General features: G+C 38.3%; 1 protein-coding gene across 1 annotated transcript; it reads right to left on the bottom strand.

Moving 5' to 3' along the window:
- Nucleotides 1–6,744: 6,744 nt before the first annotated feature.
- LOC121516334 (eukaryotic translation initiation factor 4E-1A-like) lies at nt 6,745–19,773 on the bottom strand. The gene is made up of 7 exons (XM_041797565.1): nt 19,678–19,773; nt 17,468–17,571; nt 14,013–14,108; nt 13,690–13,753; nt 8,900–9,013; nt 8,469–8,608; nt 6,745–7,950 (listed from the first exon to the last, which is right to left on the bottom strand). The coding sequence occupies exons 1-7, from the start codon at nt 19,771–19,773 to the stop codon at nt 7,836–7,838; spliced, it is 729 nt and encodes a 242-aa protein (XP_041653499.1). The 3' UTR covers nt 6,745–7,835.
- Nucleotides 19,774–20,436: the final 663 nt, after the last annotated feature.

Genomic DNA, 20,436 nt, shown 5'->3' with positions numbered 1-20,436 from the left:
GCATTGATAAGCTTAGAAAAACATCTGTGATTTTCCTCTTTGTTGGAGTCAACAGACTTCTACGTTTTGGCATTGTCTCTATTCTAATACTAACTTGTTTGTTAGTGTAAGTTTCGTGTTTATCATACGTCATTTCTTCCTGCATTCTTATTGGGTTTTTTTCGACATGGGTCATAGCAGTAGTCACATTGTTACGATCATCCAAAATTTCTGACACAGTCATAATTTTATCCCAGGCTATCTTGGTTGCTTGACCATGACAATGGCTGTCTGTCAACCTGTCCCACAGTGCAATGCAGGGCTGATGTTTCAGAGCCAACTGCTGAAAACTTTGAAATACTGAAAGATTACCAATAAAAGAAGAAATAAAAGAAACCCTGAAGTAGAGACAATGAGTGCTTCTTCTGGAAGAACAAAACAATGCTTACTGTAGCGCAGCTATTTAATGTCATTGACTCAAAACAGCAAGTCATCAGCTCTAGACGCACACTAAAAATGGATAGCTTTACATGTCCCTTGTGGTGGAAAAGCGAATCCCATTTCATGCTGGGCTGTCGTTCTGAGGCAAGCCGTTGAATGTAATGGAAAAGCCCCGGAGGTTTACCATGTTGTGCATTCAGTGATATTTCTTTGTTTACCTCAGTGGTAAGGAGAGGTTATTTAAGTTTTTGTTTCCTTTCTATAAACTCAAACCTCTACTGTCAACAAGGCACTTTGGCCCAGAGAAGGGCCACTGACTGGATATTTTCTTTGTCAGGCCATTCTTTATAAACCCAAGAAATGGTTATGTGTGAAAATCCCAGCAGATCAGCAGTCTCATAAATACTCAAGACCTGTCTTGCACACAACCACAATGGCACATTCAGTGTCTCATAAATCGCCCCTTTCCCCCATTCTGATGCTCTATCTGAATTTCAGCAGATCATCTGGACCATGTGCCGAAAAGCATTGGTTGCTGTCATGTTATTGGCTTATCGGAATGGATATATGTATCAGCAGGAAGTTGAACAGGTATACCTAATAAAGTGGCCAGTAAGAGTAAGTGTTTTTTAATGTGCATTATTTCCTTTTAAGTGAAATGCGTTCACATCTATTCTTTAATTCAAAGCATGTGTAAACTAATTCCACCCTAAAAGCAAGGGACAAAATTTAGGTCAAAACACCTTAATCTTTAATTTATGACTTTAAAGTCCAATCAGCATTACATTTATGCAAAGTTTGATGAAAGCATTCCTGAGAAAGCTGGCTCACAAGAATAGCCTAGACAGACTTGGGTATGGACGTAATTACAGACAAGCAACCTGAAAACTTAATGCCGCTGCCCATTGCAATCACCAGTGTGGAGGCATTATAGTAGAGGTAGCACTTTAGCCTCACAATATCAGCATTAAATCTACATGTTTATCCTGCCTGTGCTAATATTTTGCTTCCTTTAATAAGGGAGCACATTTATTTTTCCTCCATCAATTATAGCTGTCGACTTGGATTAGGGCTTCCATCTGTCAGGATGTCAGGGTCATCAAATCCACACACATAAGATGTCTGCTGTTAGCACTAAAAGGTGCTAATCAAAAGAGTCAAGACAGGAAAAGTTGGCTTTACATAAATCAATAGTTAATGTAGCAGCCGATAGAGGACAGTGATCAGGATGTATCATCGTCTTATTAAAGACTTTGTAATGACAGATGAGGCAGAGAAAAGACAGGCTTGTGGAGAGTGAACAAAAACAAGAACATGTAGTAATTATACAGCCTGTGATAACACTTGCATCTTTTATACATCTCCTTTATGCAATGTGTTAAATATGCTTGTATGAGCTGTCACAGAGAATGAAAATTAAATTAACCATCAGAGGATGTTATTACATTATCAGACAGCTAATTAAATTATCATTTTTATCACATAATGTTCTCATTTGGCGAGATGTGTAAATCTGACATATAATTGCCTTCTGCAACACACACAAACATGCACACACATACATCCATATAATAAATAATCTCACTGACCTGTACCAGGAGGACGTCTGGGGCCTGCAGCATTGACTGTACCTGCAGAAAGCTCATTTATTTGGGTTTGGGTCACACCTGCATTAACAATAGATCCACAGGCAAGTCTACTGCCCTTTTAAAAGGTGTTGCTTTTATGGATTATGGTTAAGAAGTTATTGATTTGTTTAATTGAGGTTTTTGCTATATCAGTATGGGAAGCTTATGAGTAATATTGGTAAGATACAATTAAAAAAGATACCTATTATAAAATGGGCATTTGAACATGGGTGTTAGTGGGAGCCAGCCTCAAGTGGACAGTCAAGGAACTGTAAGATTTCTCTTTGTTTGGTGTGGGGTGTATTAGTGCCCATGACATGGCCAACTTGTACCTTTGTGAAGGCACCATTAATACTGAGAGGTGCATACAGGTTTTGGAGTAACATATACTACAGGGATATGATTATCCTGCTTATTTCAGCAAGACAAAGCTGTGCCAAATGCTGTCCGAGTTACAATAGCATGGCTTCACAGTAAAAAAAAAGTTCAGGAACCAGACCAGCCTGCATGTAGTCCAGACCTGTACTCCACTGAAAAAAGTATGGTACATTATCAATCCCAAAATTTAAAAAAAAGAATGGAAACCCTTCGCTGCTGAGATACTTAAGATTTGAGGATTTTTTTCTAATTGATCAGTTTGGACATTACTTATCTTGTCTTTGTGCTGTGCTCAACTGAACATTAAAAATGTTTTGTTTTTTTTTTTTTGTTTTGTTTTTTTCAAATTTTACATGTCCCAATTTTTTAGATCTGGGGTTTGTACTTTCAGACCTGGTCAAGGGCAACAACCATCTTTACAGTGAGATCTGAAGATGTAAGGTAAAAATTTTTAAGCACTAAGTTGAACTCTGAGTATTTCAGTGCTAAGCCTTTTTGTTTCAGTTGTGTGATGTAATCCACAAATTTTAAGGTTTCTCTACTTGGTTCTCCATTTTTTAGTGTAAGTTGATGATTTTTATAAACCAAATTGATAGAAATAAAGCTTAGAAATAAAGACTTGAGGCACCAGAAGCCTAGCAGTTATGTCAGGTTCAAATCTGACTTGTGGCTGACCTTGCTTTCTCTCTCCACCGTCCAATCTCTGAAATGAAAGCATGAAAGGCCCAGAGTTAAATCTATAAAAATAAATGCTACAATTAGTTAAAAACAACAGCACAATGATAATGAGTGCCCAACAGCTGAAGGTCACAACATAAATGCCACAGCCAGTTGTCAGAGCAAGCTGCACGATGTTAGTTAGGAATAGGAGTTGAATAAACCCTGGTGTGACAATAAAGAAACAAGACTGTGGCAGCCACGCCCATGACTCAGGTGACTTGGCTGGGTCCTTCCCCAGCTTAACCAGAAATTGCCACCTCCAGCTGCATGACAAAGCGGGACAGCAGTGTGCTACACAAAATCCTGAAAGAGAAGCACAGAGAGAGAGAAGTGAACAATATTATATGAAGTGTGTTTTAAGGTTTGCATGACCACCATCAAGTTACAGTTCATCTTGTAATGTTTGGAGAGACCGAAAATATAGTGTGACAAACCCCACCTACCAACCTGCAGGGACAACAAACAAGACACCAGTACAGGAGCAACACACACACATACAGCACAACAGCAGGCCCTAGAGGCATGAGGCCATCACAGGGAGTCAATGGATAATGAACAGAAGGGGACCCAGGACAAAACCCTGATGAACACAGGTAAAATGGTAAAGGGTGGTATATGAGCCATCTTAGTAGTATGATATTAGCAGTTTGATAAAACAAATGGAAGAAGGCAGAGAGAAAAATCAAACATGCTACCCATTACGTCAAGAGGTCAAGAGATGTCCTGAAAGCAGCCTTGATTGTCATTCACTATGACACACCACATGGGACAAAATGATCAAATTGTGGCAAACTGGCGAGGCAGAACTTAATTCAATACATCCTTAGTCAAATCTTTTGATCAAGTTTTGTCAGACTTCTTATGTGAGTTGACTGAAGACGTTAAACTTTGCTTTATTTTCAGTCCTATCGTCACATTACTGCCTGTAGAATGGAGCTTAGCACAACAGACATCTTGATTGATGACAAGCATTCATCAGTGTTCATCAGTAAAACATGATCATTGCATCCAAAGCTTTTCTATCAGTATAATTCCATTGAGAAACCTTCAAACACATGGACTTTCTTTTAAATCACAGGTTCCTTGTTGTGTTCCACATCATTAGGTGAGCACTTCTCACCTTACAACCTCTAAAAACATCACTTTGGATGGCTCCTCTAATTTCCTTTCTCTTGTCTCCTCAGTGAAAATGTGCCTTGATTGATTGTGTCAATTACAGGGAAGCTGATTTCAAAGAAGCAGGAGGAGCTGCAAGGCTGTTGCTCTTAAATAGCAGTCAATGGATGTCATAGATTACTTAAAGCCCTTTAAAGGCCTAGTGCAATTTGTGAAGCCTCTAATAAAGGTGTGAACAGACAGGGAAATAAATCACTGCTGCTGAAGCTATTACATGAATCTCTTTACACAGGAAACAAATGAAAAATCTAAATAGAAATCCAACACATAATGTAAGTTTCTATATAATAATCTTTTCAAACAGCCTATGAAGAACATAATGCCCTCCTGTATTTAGAGTGATGGAGAGCTATTATAGATATTATGAGATAAAATAAATAACTGAGCAGCCAATTATTAGCATACATAGAGAACTCTCAAAGAACTGCACTGCAAGGTTAAATGGAGGTCCCTTGTGTTCAGACTTAAAAGCAAATATTTCCCACTTGTGCTATATTTCCAAAATTGAATTTTAGTACTTTTCCACTTTAAATGCACTATCAAAAGCTGTTTTTTACAGAAAAAGTGCACTGAATTACCAACATTTAAACTTTCAGCTGGAATGTAAAATTGAGCAGCAATAAATTCCGTGAAGGCACAACTGAAGGTGCAAAAATACTAATGCTTTGAATGGAATGCAATTAAGGTTTAATTAAAACTTTGAAAACATTTTCTCTTCTGGCTCTTGCATGGAGAATTCCTCACTTATCATGCAAGGATTAGATTTCACCATTTTGTCAGGAAAGGGGTTTGGACCAGGCTGCAACCTCCGTGGTAAAAAATGAAGCCAATGTGGGAGTCCAAAAAAACTGCCCTATCCACTTGAAAATGGCTGCAGGAGCACCTGAAGGCACATAACACACACCATGATAGAACACTAGATTTCACAGCCTTTAATCTATAATGCTGGTTCAATACACACAACCACAGTCATGGGGAAGACTTCTGGCAAATGTCCAGAAGACAATCATTGCCACCCTCCACAGGGAGAGTAAGCCACTAAGGTCATTGCTGAAAGGACAGGCTGTTCTCAGAGTGCTGCATTAACACATATTCATGGAAAGTTGACTGGAAGGGAAAAGTGTGATAAGGAAAGGTGCACAAGCAACAGGGATGAGCTCAGCTGTCAGAGGGTTGTTCAACAAAGCAGATTCAAGAACTTAAAGGAGCTTCATAAGAAGTGGACTGAGGCGGGAGTACAAGGGGCGAGAGCCACCACACACAGACTGGTCCAGGAAATGGGCACCAAGTGTCATGTTCCTAGTGTCATGCCTCCTAGACCACAGACATTATATGTTTCTCACATGGGCTAAGGAGAAAGAGAACTGGACTGTTGCTCAGTGGTCCAAAGTCCTGTTTTCAGACTTAAGACCACAATGTTACATTTCACTGGGAAATCAAGGTCCCAGAGTCTAAAGGAAGATTAGATGCTGATTAATGCTGTCAGCCATCTACCAGGAAATTTTAGAGCACTTCATGCTTAAGAGAGATACTGATGTCCTTTTCCAGCAGGACATGGCACCTGCCCACAGGGAAGCAAAAACTACCAGAAACAGGTGTGCTGACCATGGTGTTACTGTGCCGTAGAGAATCTCTGGGGTATTGTCAAGAGGAAGATGAGAGACACCAGACTCAACAATACAGATGAGCTAAAGGCTGCAATCAGATCCAGCCCAGCCCAGCCCATAGACTGACTGGCTCCATGCCACGATGCACAATGCAGTAATTTGTGCAAATGAAGCTCCAACCAGATACTGATTGCAGAAATGAGCATAATATCCATCAAGGTCCACATTTCTGAATTATAAATCTTTTTTGGACTGCTGTTTTGAGATAGTCTAATATTTTGAGATAGTGGATTTTTGTGAGCTGTAATCATCAACATTAGAACAAAAAGTCTTGAAATGTTTCACTTTGTAGGAAATGAATTTAGACTATATTAAAGTTTCCCTTTCTGACTGAAATCAGGTCAAAAATGAACTTTTACTTATTAGAATATTTTGAGATGCACTGTTAGTCAAATAAAGACAAAAGATTCACTATAAGATATGGCAACCCATCTAAGATGCTGTAAATCCCTCTGGTCTGGACTGTCCTCTAATGACTTAAAACACTAGACAACCGAAGACACTTTGGCCTAATAGAAGTGGTGTAATGGTGTGTTTTTTGTTTGGTTGTATGTCTGTGCAAGGCTGCTCTGGCTCTTTCATCAGTTAATTTGGAAATTCAGAAAAAACAATTCTGTGTTTGGCAAGTATATATGCCACTGAAGCCAAAACCTCAATTAAAAAACGAAAAAAAAAAAAAAAAAAAAAAAATTAACTTAACTTCTGCTTCCACATACTTCTCAGAAACAAGGCAGGATGTAACACTCAAGGCACAATTTAAACCCTCCAAACAAATACTTTTATTGCATGTCATGAACCAAACAAAATGGTGTGGAGACAAAAGGTATACATCATTTATGCACCAGGAAAACAAAAGTTATATGCACTCAATCAACACTTGGCAACCTATCATGGCTTGTGCACACATCAGGAAAAGAGAATACCTTAAATTATGTGAACTAAGACAACTTCCTTTTTTTAAGATACATTGTGACACAGACTTTTCTATGTATAAACATCTTTCCATCCTCTGAAAAACAAAAAATGGCCAAAAGTGATAATGAAAAATGTGAGCTTTCAGGTAGAAATAGCAAGAGTTAGAAAATGATTTTTCATTGGCACTAAATTCAAAGCACTGCTTAAAATAAACCATGCTTTAAAGTAAGAACAAAGAGGCACCAGAAGGAGTAAACATCTTAAATTTTCCTCTTCAGATATTGCACAAGCTGCTTGCTAAAAAACAGAGGAGTTCAACCTCAGTCGTTGTATTTGGAACTTCAGCAAAGAGTGCTTAACAAGTAAAGTAAAACTTAAAAAACAACAGCACTAAAGTGGCAAAATAATCTAAATCTGCTGAAATTACAACAAAACTAGGTTTATTTCCCTTTAAATTTGTAAGTTTGCTTTAGTCATCTTCAAATATCCTGGTTATTGTTGAGAGCTGCACCGAAAGAAATACATCTCTGCATGTTTGATAACAAAAAGCAACATTTTGAATCAAGGTACAAGATTTTTATGCTTTTCCTCAATTCTTAAACTAACTGCTTTACACCATAGGTTGGATGAATAAATTCAACAATATTCAAGTGCATTTATAAATTTAACTTAGGTTTCAAAACATCTTTTACTCATTCTCAGCCCTCCAACACAACAAAAAAGAAGTTGTCATACAAAAGTGCTACATTGTAACTGCACAGAATCTCGCTGTAAACAATTGCTTTGGTAACGTGGCAACAAATACAACAACAAAGAAGAGGCAACTTTATCTCTGCTCCAAATGTTTCTTGTTAGACAAACATGTCAGATACATTCATAGAAAGATGACAGAAAATTTAAACTGGCAACAGAAAAAAAACATCGTCTGTCCTCAGGCAACGAACTTGTTCTTGGTTGAAGAGCCGCTCTTTGTGGCTGTGTCTGCATGTGATTGGTACCCGATGATCACTTTTGGTGGAACGCCTAATCTCTCTTTATACACACGCCTATAGGGGCAGAGGAAACAAATGCATTGCATATCAGCAAACACACACGGCAAAAGTATTACTAAACATTTATATGTGGCAATAAATGGGGCGTGAAAGTCGTACAGACACTGATGTATCACACACATAATTCTAAGACTCTTCTACTGTATCCTGCTGTAGAAAACTAGTTTACTGAGAGAGCCCACTAAAGCTGTAGCTCTGATTTATTTTACCCCAGAGGAGTCTTTTCATACAGGTCTAAAATGCTCAAACATAATACTTGGGTTTTCTGCCCCACTGTGAAGCTAAATTGATATCTTCCACTTGAAGCTGAGGGTAAAAATACTTTATAAAGAAGAACTAAAGAACTCATATTTTAGTATAAGAAGGGTTATCAAGTTCATAGAGCATACGGCATTCCTAAAATTAGTTGTAATTTCGGTGAGGAAACATACTCCCTTTAAAGTGGCTTAATGAACTTATTCCTTTTTACATTGTAAGATTTAAAATAAAGAAATCAGTTATCTTCTGTTCACCCTATGTGTGTGATGGCTTCTTTGTTTTCGTAGTCTGTGGTCCATATTGCTATTTTATCTCCTTTGGCTCGGACATTAATGACAGCTCCACACACATCATCACTGTAGTCATCAAAAGCTTCACCCACAAGGCACAAGAGCTGCAAGAGAGAAACAAATGACTGGTTATTTGGAAGCAGTTTCCAGCTAATGGGCCTTTTTCACAGCAGACATTCTGACTTTCACAGGAGGGAAAGAACAGGTGTTGCAAATAACATCAATGATGATTCAGTCTGTTATATTCAGGTGTCAGAGTTAGTCAGAATGGTCAGACAGCTTCTATAATACAAGCCACTAAATGGGATTCAGCCATCTTTGTCATCATTTACACCTGTGCTTTACCGGTTTAAGGAATACTAAAAGTGACTAATCTTCATGAAGACTGAGCATACCGTCTCCAACCAGAACCGATCCAGGTCTGCTCTACGTTGCTGTTTGGACAGAGTAATCAGCCAGCGACCACCTCGTCGATTCCTCTCATCCTCCCACATGGGCTCGATGCCATCCTGTACGCAAACACAGTTCAAAGGTTTAAACACTAGAAAAATCTAAGAGGATCATTAATGCACATCTTAAGATTAGGAGATCATTAATTGTACTGAAATAAATAATACATTTAACAGTATAGAGGGATAATTTGGATTCATTTGTGTGGATCTGTTGCAGCCTAGACATCTTATTACATTTCACATTCTGTGTGTAAAGGTGGAGTGAAAGGGTGTGAATGGTTGTGTAAAAGCACTTTGAGTAGTCACATGATCACAAAAGTGCTATACAAGCTCAAGTCCATTTACTGCCCTGTGCTGTTTGCCTACAAAACAGAATAGTCAGGTCAAGGCATTATTAAGAGTGGTTCAACTTGGTGTAACACAGAAGAGATTCAAAATATTCATTCTTTCTCTAACACAGGAAACGCTGTTTCCTAAGAAAGGATTTCTACAAAATGAAAAAAAAAGAAAATAAGACTACATGGGAGTATGATTTAAAGAAAGAGTGCTTTTGCAGAAAACCACAAGACAACTCTAAACAAGTGAGGTCTGTGCTGAAGAGTTAACATTTAGCTACATTTTTCTTTATACAAAGCTAATGAAAACTCTGTTAGCCACTATCAATTGCTGTGTGTATGAATAGTGTAACTTGCTGTGCCTATTCCAGCATTTTCAGTACTCAGTGTTCAGAGTATGATAATGCCCTCAGCACAATTGTTTCTGCTGCTGTGCTCACAGCTCTCCAATGAAAATAGTTCCACTTTTGGAACAGCACCATGCCCGGCAGTCTCACTTCTCTCTTTATGACCAATCAGATAAGGAAGGCTGAGACTTCTGATATTTTTTTCAACAACAATGGCAGTGAAGGAAATGATCTGACTTGTTTTTCAAGGGTACTGTTTACAGGTCTTAAGTAGCTGTTAATGTGGTAAATTGTGTTCAGGTTGTCTAGGTCAGATTTCCTTTAAAAAGGAAAATATTGAGTGCACAGCGCCATATAAAACTAACCTAGCAAAGAAGATGGATTTACCAGATTCCATGTCAGTCATCAGGTAAATCCATCTTGCAAAGCTCAAGTCTGAAATGATTGTGCCAGGTCTGAGAAGGGAACTGACCAACCAACATCATGTGAGGAGAGCAAGGCAATAGCTACAGGTGGGCTTTAGTTGTACTGGAAGCCGGAAGCGATGGCTACCAACATGGTAGGGATTAGCTTGGATTTAGCTATAGTATAGTGGTAGTTTTATCAGAACTTGGCCACATTTCTTTATTGAATAAACAACACTGAGAGCTTTTCAAGACTAAAAAAATGTTTTCACTCTTCTCCCGATCTGCACAGCATGAGTTTGCAGTAGTTACAGGCGGGGCTTAGTTGAACTGTATGCTGGTAAATACAATGGCTGCCACTGAAATAGAGAATAATGCAGATGTAGCTATACTAAAGAAGCACTTTTATCAGAGCTGGGCCACATTTCAAAATAAGAGGAAAGAGCCACAACGAAAGCTTCTCCTTGCAGAGATGATGTTTTTGCACTTCTCCTGACTGACCTCAGCATTAGTTTTATCCACCAACAAGCTCCACAGTTCATAAACTATGGCAGCACTTATTTGCCAGTTTCTTGTTATTGCTGAAGCTGCAGAATCATACTACTTCATTGTCTTTTGTCGCTCTGTTGGGCCAGTAATGAATGTGAAAGATAGAACGTTGGCCCAATCACCTTCCACAAATTTTTTGAGAAGTCCTGCCCTTTCCAAACGCTTTGTATGGGACATCTCCCCAATGAATGTGAAATATATTCCATGCAATGAATATATGAAACAGTCCATCCAGTGTGTCAGGTTACTTTAAAACAGACTTTGCAGATTCTACCAATGGAGGCAGATCTCAACTTTTGTAACTTAGCAACAATAAGCACCTTTAACAGCTGTGAAACTGAGGATATGGGCCCTGCATTAGCATAAAACAGCAACCCTAAATATAACAGAGGTCCAAGTTTTAATTAGTCATTTATGTTATTTATCAATATAAAAAATGAGGGCATGATATTACATTCTGCCACCTATTTCCTGCTTTGTTGATGCAGGTGTGATGACACAGGGTAAATGAACACTCACATGTGCTCACCCCTTTATTTGCTTGGTAAGACTAAACATTGTGGTCTTTTATGTTCATCAGTGTGGCTGCTGTTAACTCCAACACACACTGTCTGTTAAGCTGGGCTCAGTCTACTTTGAAGCTTTGGATTATTTTGTAACTCAGACCCTGAAGGAAGCAATATGTAAAAAACTGCATTTGTTAAAACATTACTTGTACAACGTACTTATGATAAATAAAAGCCTTCAACTTTTTCCACTCTCCTTTGATGTGCCCTTTCCAGTTATTGCCTCACTTGGTGAACTTGGCAGGTAATTAATTCACTTTATAATTCATCAAATGCTTATTATAGAAACTCCAGAAAAATACAGTCTTTTAGTCCTTTAGTTTTATCTGTATGTAAATGAGAGGACTTCCTATATAAGTATTGTCAGAGATCTTGGTGGTAATGTCTCCAACATTATCTTTACATGACAGATGAGATCCTGTTTCATTGTTGACTAATGCTTCTTACTGGTCCTGTCTCCATGACGCCTCTGAGACCACCACATAAGATGAAGTAAAGTGCGGTGAGGTGCTGCCAGACTTACTGCTGGTACCTACCATCTGCCCACAAGGCTCATTTATCATGATGACACAGGGTCACAGGTCAGCTAAACTAAAAAAAAATGAGTCGCTCATCAGGTGATTTGTCTTTAGGTGTAATGGTTTTGGTTCCTTTGTAGGGGGGCGCAGTGTGCTTTCAATGTCAGAGAATGAAAATGTTAGAAAACTGTTAATTTTTCTTTTTGGTTCACAATGAGTGAACACAAAATGACAAATACCAAAATGAGGGACCCTTAAGAAAAATGTATGTGAATAAAGTAAGGTGATACAATTTACAGTGTTAAGCAGGTGTATTTAAGAGTGCTTTCACATTAGGGGCCCGGTCCCGGATCCGAGTGCACTTGGGTCCAAAGTCTGGTTCGTTTTGGTAGTGTGAATGCAAACAAACTGCGCCCAGGCCCACATGGGGAGGTAGTCTCAGGTGCGATTCAAATGGACTCTGGCACAGTTCCAATGAGATATGGGACAGAGCGTCGTATCAGCTTTATGATGTCATCGTAAAAACTAAACTTCTTTCCACAGCGTGGCAGTTTGTTCAAATTTTTCCTCAATAAAGAGTGAAAATCATTAGAATCCAGTCAATAAATAAAATGGTCTTGTGACTAGGGATGCACCAATCCACTTTTTTTTCAGTTCTGATCCAATAAATATCTGCCAATGTCGATACTGATTATATATACAGTGCTTAACAAATTTATTTGACCACCTGTCATATTTGTCTCAGAGACCATCCAGCATCATGAAGTGCTTTAATGCGGACTCTTTCATTTTCAGTGAGCTCTCCACGTTTTACCATTTTGAACAGAAATGAGGAATTTCAAACTGAATTCACCTTTTTATACCCAAATTTGAGCCGGCTCACTGGGCTTCTCGGAGAAGTCAGAAATTAATCAAGCATAACATTCCGCAGGCTTCCTCTCTGACCCTTCATTGGATATAAACAATGAGAACCTCGGCGTAAGCTAACCTGTTAGCGTGTAGCAGGAAGACCGCGGTGCGACAGTTTCCCAAAGTAGTAAATGGAAATAAAGTAGTATGTGGGCTGTCGAGGGTTAAGCTCACGTATGACTACTCACCCGAAGTGAAAAGAAGCCAAATATCAAAGCATGATATTAATCTGCAAAGAGGAACAAAGGTGGGCTGCGCTAGCTTTCAATGCTAGCGCCGCCCGTTATCAGGCTAACGTTACACCCACTCTTCTTTGTGTTCTCTCATTTAGACTAGTTTTGACTATTCTAAATAAAGATTTATGTTTAATCTACTAGGTAATCATACCGCTAAAAACATCCTAACTAATACTAGCTCAGTTACACACAGACTGTCTCGTGTTAAGACTGCGGTGCGTTCATGGTCTACCGCAAACTGTAGGATAGATTTGGATAGGTCACTTGGATCAGCGCCGTCAGTCAGTTATCTGATCTATTAATTACGTCCATATCAGACTCGATACCGATATTGGATCGGATCAGTCCTATCCCTACTTTTGACTCACCAAATGAACGCAAGTTGGAGTCAGTGAGAGGAGGTGCAAAGGCAATAAATCTCCCGTCACCTCAAAAAACGCTGTATCTGCACAGCGCGAGCCCATTTAATCCTCTGAGCTGTAGTATATGTGCAGATACGAAGAGCGAAGTTGCTGGCATCTTAAAAGTGATTTTAAATCATCTATGGCTGCAGGATAGACTTTTTTTGCCGGGTTAAAACAAAAACAATCTTTGCTCAGGTCATGACCCGAGTGGTTGCAATGGTAGTTTCTTCTTCTCTCTCCTCCTTGGCGGGGTTGTAAACCAGCTAAGTGCATACCGCTACCTGCTGTTTCAGACTGAGCACAGACCCAAGTGGGCCTGGGCACGGATTGATGTTGCTAGTGTGAAAGCAAGCCAGTGGGGGGAAGGGGGAGGGGGAGGAATCACGCCGCGGTGCAGTTCGAAACAACTGGGCCTAAAGTGAAAGTGCCTTAAATGTTAAAATCTAGTGATAAAGACCATCTTACCTTAAAGAGCGAGTAGTCACAGCCAGACATCAAGTTACTTGATAACTGAATGTGATTGTATAATCTGTACAGGGCAGAAGAATTTCATAAATTATCAACAACCAGGGGAACTTTCTTGTTGACAAATGCATGGAAAAAAATCTGCAGTTTAATGAATTGAATTTCCTAAAAAAGTTCAGCGGTTAATGATTAACAGAAATAAAGAAAATTAATCATTAAGAGTTAATTTCTAAAATGCTACACATTTTTGGTGGATGGACTGGTTTGATTTTGTGTAAATCCACAGCTTTAACACACTGAAGTGCATAGATTGATATACTTACGCCCAGAAGTCTTCCACTGTGTCAAATTTGGAGATGAGGCGAAGATTGGCTTGCCATGTTTTGCTTTTGTCATTCTTGAAAAACCAAAGAGCCCACCTGTAAAGAATAGTTACTATGGACCAACTGAAGTATGTGATGAGTAATTTTGATCATGCTGCTCATTATCAACTTGTTTCACAGGAAGAGATGTACAGGCATAAATAAAAGGATCAGATAAGCATGAAAACTGTCAGGATTTTAGGATGAAATACACTTACTCACAAACTAGCTACTTCTAAAAGTCTTTGCTAATTAGAGCAATGCCATATGGCCAGTAATGAGCAGAAAATTACCGTCTCCATCTTTTAGGTTTTAAACTTTAATGGTACACTTGTTTACAAAAATTCTAGCAGAACTACTAGAAACATTGCTGTGTAAACTATATGCCCCCTTCCTGATTTCTTATTGTTGTCATCTTATATTGTGTCACACTAAAAGGTTTCAGATCATCAAACAAATGCGAATATTACACAAGGATAACCTGTGTAAAAACAGAATGTAGTTTCCAAACGATGATTTTATTTATTAAGGGAAAAAGCCATCCGAGCCTACCTAGCCCTATGTGAAAAGGTAATTGCTCCACTTGTTAAATCATGAATTAACTGTAATTAACCACATTCTCTGGAAAGCTTATTTCAGTTTCACTAGCCACACCCTGATTACTTCCGGGGCTGTTGAATTAAGAAATCACTTAAACAGAACCTGTCTGACAAAATTAAGTAGGCTAAAAGATTTAAAAAAAACAACACATCACTGTGCAATCTGAAGAAAAGACGAGAAACTAAATAACTGACATTTATCAATCTTGACAGGGTTGCAAATCCATTTCTAAGGCTTTGGGACTCCAGCCAACCATGGTGAGAGCCATTATCCACAAATGGAGATACTTGGAACAGGTGAACCTGCTCAGGAGTGGCCAGTCCACCAAAATTACCCTAAATGCCTTTATTCATTAAGGGCAATGTGAGTAAACGTCATGAAAATGCAAATAATTTGGAGGCAGATATTGTTGAGCATTTCTATGCAGATCAGGAGCGATGCAATTTTGAGAATAAATAAACACCTAAAAAACATTTGCGCTTCGAAATTCTGCGGTGTGTTTTGTTCTTGTCCTCTGATAAACTGTGATATTGAAGCAGAAGATAAAATTAGGTTTCTCCCTCTCTCTCCTCCAGTCCGTGCGTTAAGCCACCTTATGCACAGTGCCGTTTATTTTTACCGTTTCATTCACTGTGCCAGCCAATTTACTAAGAGGAGGGCATTCATTCTTTCTTAAATCTTATTAATAATAACAAAATTGGCACAGCTGAGGTTCGCTGTGAGAGGAGTTAACTCCCCCCTGAGCACACCGATTGGCTCGCCTGTTGGTGTTACAGACTTGTCAGATGAGTAACTTCAGTGAGCTGTTTGATCCGGCACATTTATTAGTCGTATGTCTGAGGTCAGAGGAGACTGTGTTGTTAAATAATTCATTGGACTAAAGTCCTGTTAGCTTGAAAACAGCTCCAGCTGCGTGAGTAGCGCTTTTATATTCACATGGACATGTCGGGCTGCCTGTCTCCCTCTCTTACCAGACTATATAAGATAAAAACCACAAGCCCTGACAACAGACAGATATGAAAAGAGGACAAACACCATGTGGTGTGTTGGAGAGGAGGATGGTTTTGCTCCTCTGATGCCTTAAAACCCGGTGTGTCCGAAATTCTGTTGCTGTTGTGGAAGCTTCCACTGACTTTGCAACAGGTTCAAAAAATTCATATGTTGTGTGTATTATTCACCCGAAATAATCATGTCTGGTGAGCAAAGACCTTGAGAGAGTGTTGATGATTCATCCAGGAGGCCCCAAAAGAACCCAGAACATCTTAAGACCTGCAAGCCTCTTTTGACTGGGTTAAGGTCCGTTTCAGGATTCCGCTTTAAGGAAGAGACTGGGCAAAAATGGCATCCAAACCACTACTGACCAAAAAGAACACAAAGGTTTATCTCACATTTGCCAAAAAACAATCTTGATGATACCCAAGACTTTTGGGAAAATATTCTGTGGACTTATTAGACAAAAGCTGAACTTTTTGGAAGGTGTGCCTCCTGTTACATCTGGTGTAAAACTAACACAATATTAAATCAATAGTCATACGTGGGTGGTCTGGAACTGCTTTGCTGCTGCTGCTGCTGACTGACTTGCTGTAACTGATGGAACCATTAATTTTGGTCTCTACCAGAAATCCTGAAGGAGAATGTCTGGCCATCAGTTTGTGACCTCAAGCTCAGGACACCTTATGCAGCAGGACAGTGACCAAAAACAGACCAGCAAATCCACTTCTGGGCTTGTGATGTGGCTTAAAAAAACAGAATGGAGTTTTAGAGTGGCTTGGTCAAAGTCTAGACTTAAATCTGACTGAGATGCTGTGGCATGACCTTAAACAGGCAGTTCATGCAGGAAAACCATCCAATGTGGCTGAATAAAAAACAAGTCCACAAAGAAGAGTGGTCCAAAATTCCTCCACAGCGGTGTGAAAGACTCATTGCCATTCATCGTAAACACATGCAGTTGTTGCCACCAAGGGTGGCACAACCAGGTTTAAGGGGTTATTACGTTTTCACATAGGGCTAGGTAGGTTTTGATGGCTTTTTCCTTGATAAATAAAATCATTATTTAAAAACTACAATTTCTATTTACTAGGGTTATTGTTATCTAATATTCACATTTGTTTGATGATCTGAAAAATTTAGGTGTGAAAATGTAGAACAAAAACAAAAAAAAAAAGAAATCAGGAAGTGGGCAAATGAGTGATGCACGGTGAGTTTTTTTTAAACCAATTCTGATAAGCGATAATTTCCTACTCATGAAGGTCGATAACCAATAAGAACCAATCATTTTTTTCCAGCTGTTAAATTTCAAAATCAAATATATTTCATGTATGTAAACACATCTGGCAGTAAGAGGTTTATATATATTGAGCAAAGATATTCAAGATGAATTCTGACATCACTCGTGTTTAAATCAAACAGAACAGTTCTGGCCCCACAACTGTTATTCTTTTCTTCTTCTTCTTTTTTTTTTATACTTTAACTAGAACATTTGTGCACTGAAGTATAACATAAACAACTGACATACTTTGGTTTAAAGAGTTACCCTTTTTCACTTTTTCATTAAAAAATTTTAAGTCTCTAGACAGAGAGACAAATCTGACATCTCAATCAACCTAATACAAATTTAACTGAAATGTCCAACTAGAATTGTTTCCCTTGCTTTTATTGGAATAATGAAAATATATAAAACATATGCAATAATAGACTATTGATCAGTACCAATAACAATCGTACATCCCTAGGGCAAATACTTTTTCAAAGCACTGTATACTTGACCCTGATAGTAAAAAAGACAGGGAACAAATATGAACAATACATAGTCTTACCTGTTTTGTAAAGGGTGCTTGATGTATACTTCTGAATTCACAACCTTTGGAATTTGTGTGTCACATTTTTCCTTCTCAGGATTGGTGGGAACTGAAGTTGACACCTTAAAAACAAAAACAGACAAGAACAATAAAAGCAATTATTTTCCCTTGATAAACCATATTTTTTTCCCTTTAGATCTGAACTTATTTGTCCCTTCATCCTAGGATAACAATGGTGGTCTTCTCATGACAATGTGTTGATTTCAGTTGTTTTGTCAAGATTTTCTGAAAATTAACTCGTTATCATAGGAAAACCAGTCTTGTTATCCTTGAAAACAAGACAAACCAGTTACATCTTGGGAGACAACTGAAATTTACTCTCTATATAAGGAAAACAGAATTAAAATAAACTTGTTTGTTTGGATCCTCATTAGCTTTAGCATAAACTATAGCAATTATTCCTAGTGTCCACAGATTACATTGCTGCAATACAATTTACACAATCCAGTGTCCACAGACATCACAACACATTACAAAAACACCACACAGCATGCATCTTATCTACAGTAATGAAACCATTAAAAAAAGTACCAACTTGATCTATAAATTGATCTACAAATAATAAATGTCTTGCATAGAAGTCATGTATTCAACAGTTCTAATTAGAATTAGTTACTAAAGTTTAATGAAAGTTATATTCATTAAAACTGTACTGAGTGTTTTGTTCTATAGTATTTCATATTTGAGCAATGTGGGTTTTGCTTTTATGTTGGCAAAGTCTGAGCCACGTCTCAAGTTTGGTGATTGAGCTGTCAGCATTAAAGCATTAATCCTGATTAATTAAGGTCCATACTTCGGGTGTTATTTTTTTTTAGATCAAAGTTAATCACATGTTGTACTGTCTGTTCCAGCACACTTTGGTTAAGTCACTGTATTGTTTCCTTGCAACCACTGTGATGTAAAATAAGTCCACCACTGCTCTTTAATGCCTTGCTTTACTTTAAAAACATCACAAACAGCTCAGCTGTTTAGCCGAAAGCCATCTGCACTTTGTGTTATCAAACATTTCACTGATCCTGTTCCCTTACTTCCTTTTCAGTCCGTAACAACTTCCTTTCCCATGGTTAACTTCATGTCAAAATCTCTGATCTATCTGAAGTTTCTTATTTTCTTTAAAAATAAAAGCAGGTCTGTATGCCCACAGGATGTAAATCTAAGTTAAAGACGGTAAAAAAATCCAAAAACTGTTCTAAATGGAAAATAGTGGAATTTCAAAATACAAATAACGTGGCGAATAAATACAACAGATAATTTGATTAACAAGGACCAATTTTTTAAACATTTGAGAGCCCTAATTTCTACAAAAGTGGGGATGACAAAAATGGTGCAAAATGCCTACTGTTGCTTAATTTGTAAGAGTAGGGGTTGAGAAAATCTGATGAAAATAAACGTTTCAAAATAAAATTAAGAGCTGTGATGGTATTATGGAGGATTTATATTTGTACTCTGTATTGGTGAGTAGCATTTATTTATATTTATTTTTCCAAAAGTAGACATTTGCTGACAACCATCAGCTGTAATTTGAAAGCTTAGGAACTCAACAAAACAGATGTTCAGAATTATTCTCGGTATTTCATTGACGTAGAATAACGTCAACTTCGTTAACCTGGAAGACGTCTTCACAAAAATAGCATTCGTTGCTGTATGTGGTGAGTTACAGAGCTCTTTAGCAGAACAGACCGTTAAATTTAACACATTTTAAAGTAGGGTTTTGATGTCTGTTTTTGTAGCTGGGACTGTACACGTCACCAAGTTGGCAGGGGGGAAAGTGCGTTAGCAGCGCGTGCATCCCCTCATTCATCCCACCATCAGAGTTCAGCTCAGGTGCAGACTGAGTAACCCCCTCCGTAAACACGGAGTTAAAACCGGGTATTAATCATTCCCTCTACGTTTGCTACACGCTGGCCGCAGTTATTACGATAAAAACAGACCCAGAGACGGAGACTGTCAAGAATAATGTCAAATATAAAGCACTGACGTCTGTGTTAAACTAGAGTGTTGCTAACTTTTGGCTAGCGATTTAAGATACCTGGCAACAGCAATGACAGGAAGTTTACGGAATCACTTGAGAAGACTGTCTTCACTGACTGTAAGTGTGTCTTCAAGGTGTTGCTTTTGCGTTTAAACAAAAGCTCGTGTTTGTTAGAGGAGTGTGGCAATACACTCACCACCAAAGCGGTCGCCATCTTCTGCGAATCACATTCAGATTTTTGGCGTGTGACTAAAATAGCTGATTGGACCATCTGGTACTCTCCATGACGCATGCGCAGAAAGATCGACAGAAGTGCCTTGATTAATCCTGGATATTGGAGAGTGGGACATTGTGGTCTCTCTGCAAATTTTGATAATATTCATCCTGTGTAAATAAAATGCTTAATAACTTTGTCTCATATATCCAGATATAATTTTCTTTAAAGAAATAAGAATCTAAACTATTCAAGTGTACAACCAAACTTAATATTTTATAATACTTTTCACTGCTGTCATTGAATTTCTTAGGTGGCTCACATAAGTCATTGCAAAGCATGTAAAGCAAGGGTTGAAACGGGGTGAAGTTGTCAAAAAGAGGGTGTTACAATCTTTTCCCAAGCTTACAAAATATGCTGCATACTTTCTTGCATCTATTTGGATCCTCCAAGTTTTTTGCAATGATGCCACATGGGATGTCAGTGTGTTACATAATGTCCAGATGGTAGGGTGATGCAGAATGCTCATGTGGATACAGAGCAAGAGGATGAGATTTCTCCATGTAGCAACAAATCAAAATCAGTTAATATATTTAAGACTCCCTATCAAATTGCCAACACACTTTACAATAGCATGAGAACAAAAACAGATGATGCTAGCATATAACTACGTCTGGAATTTGACATATTCGTCCTAAGTAGGAAGAAAATGGGTTAAATATTTAAGAAACATTTACAATT

The sequence above is a fragment of the Cheilinus undulatus genome, linkage group 10 (genome assembly GCF_018320785.1).
Source record: "Cheilinus undulatus linkage group 10, ASM1832078v1, whole genome shotgun sequence".
NCBI lineage: Eukaryota > Metazoa > Chordata > Actinopteri > Labriformes > Labridae > Cheilinus > Cheilinus undulatus.
The sequence above is the reverse complement of the archived record's forward strand: the minus strand, read 5'-3'. Positions and strand labels throughout refer to the sequence as shown.

Coding starts and splice junctions, on each gene's coding strand:
- LOC121516334 (XM_041797565.1), bottom strand. CDS start 19,773: ATGCGTCATGGAGAGTACCAGATGGTCCAATCAGCTATTTTAGTCACA. Junction 14,109..17,467: donor AAGCACCCTTTACAAAACAG/GTAAGACTATGT, acceptor TATTCTTTACAG/GTGGGCTCTTTGGTTTTTCA. Junction 13,754..14,012: donor ACAGTGGAAGACTTCTGGGC/GTAAGTATATCA, acceptor TGCCCTGTACAG/ATTATACAATCACATTCAGT.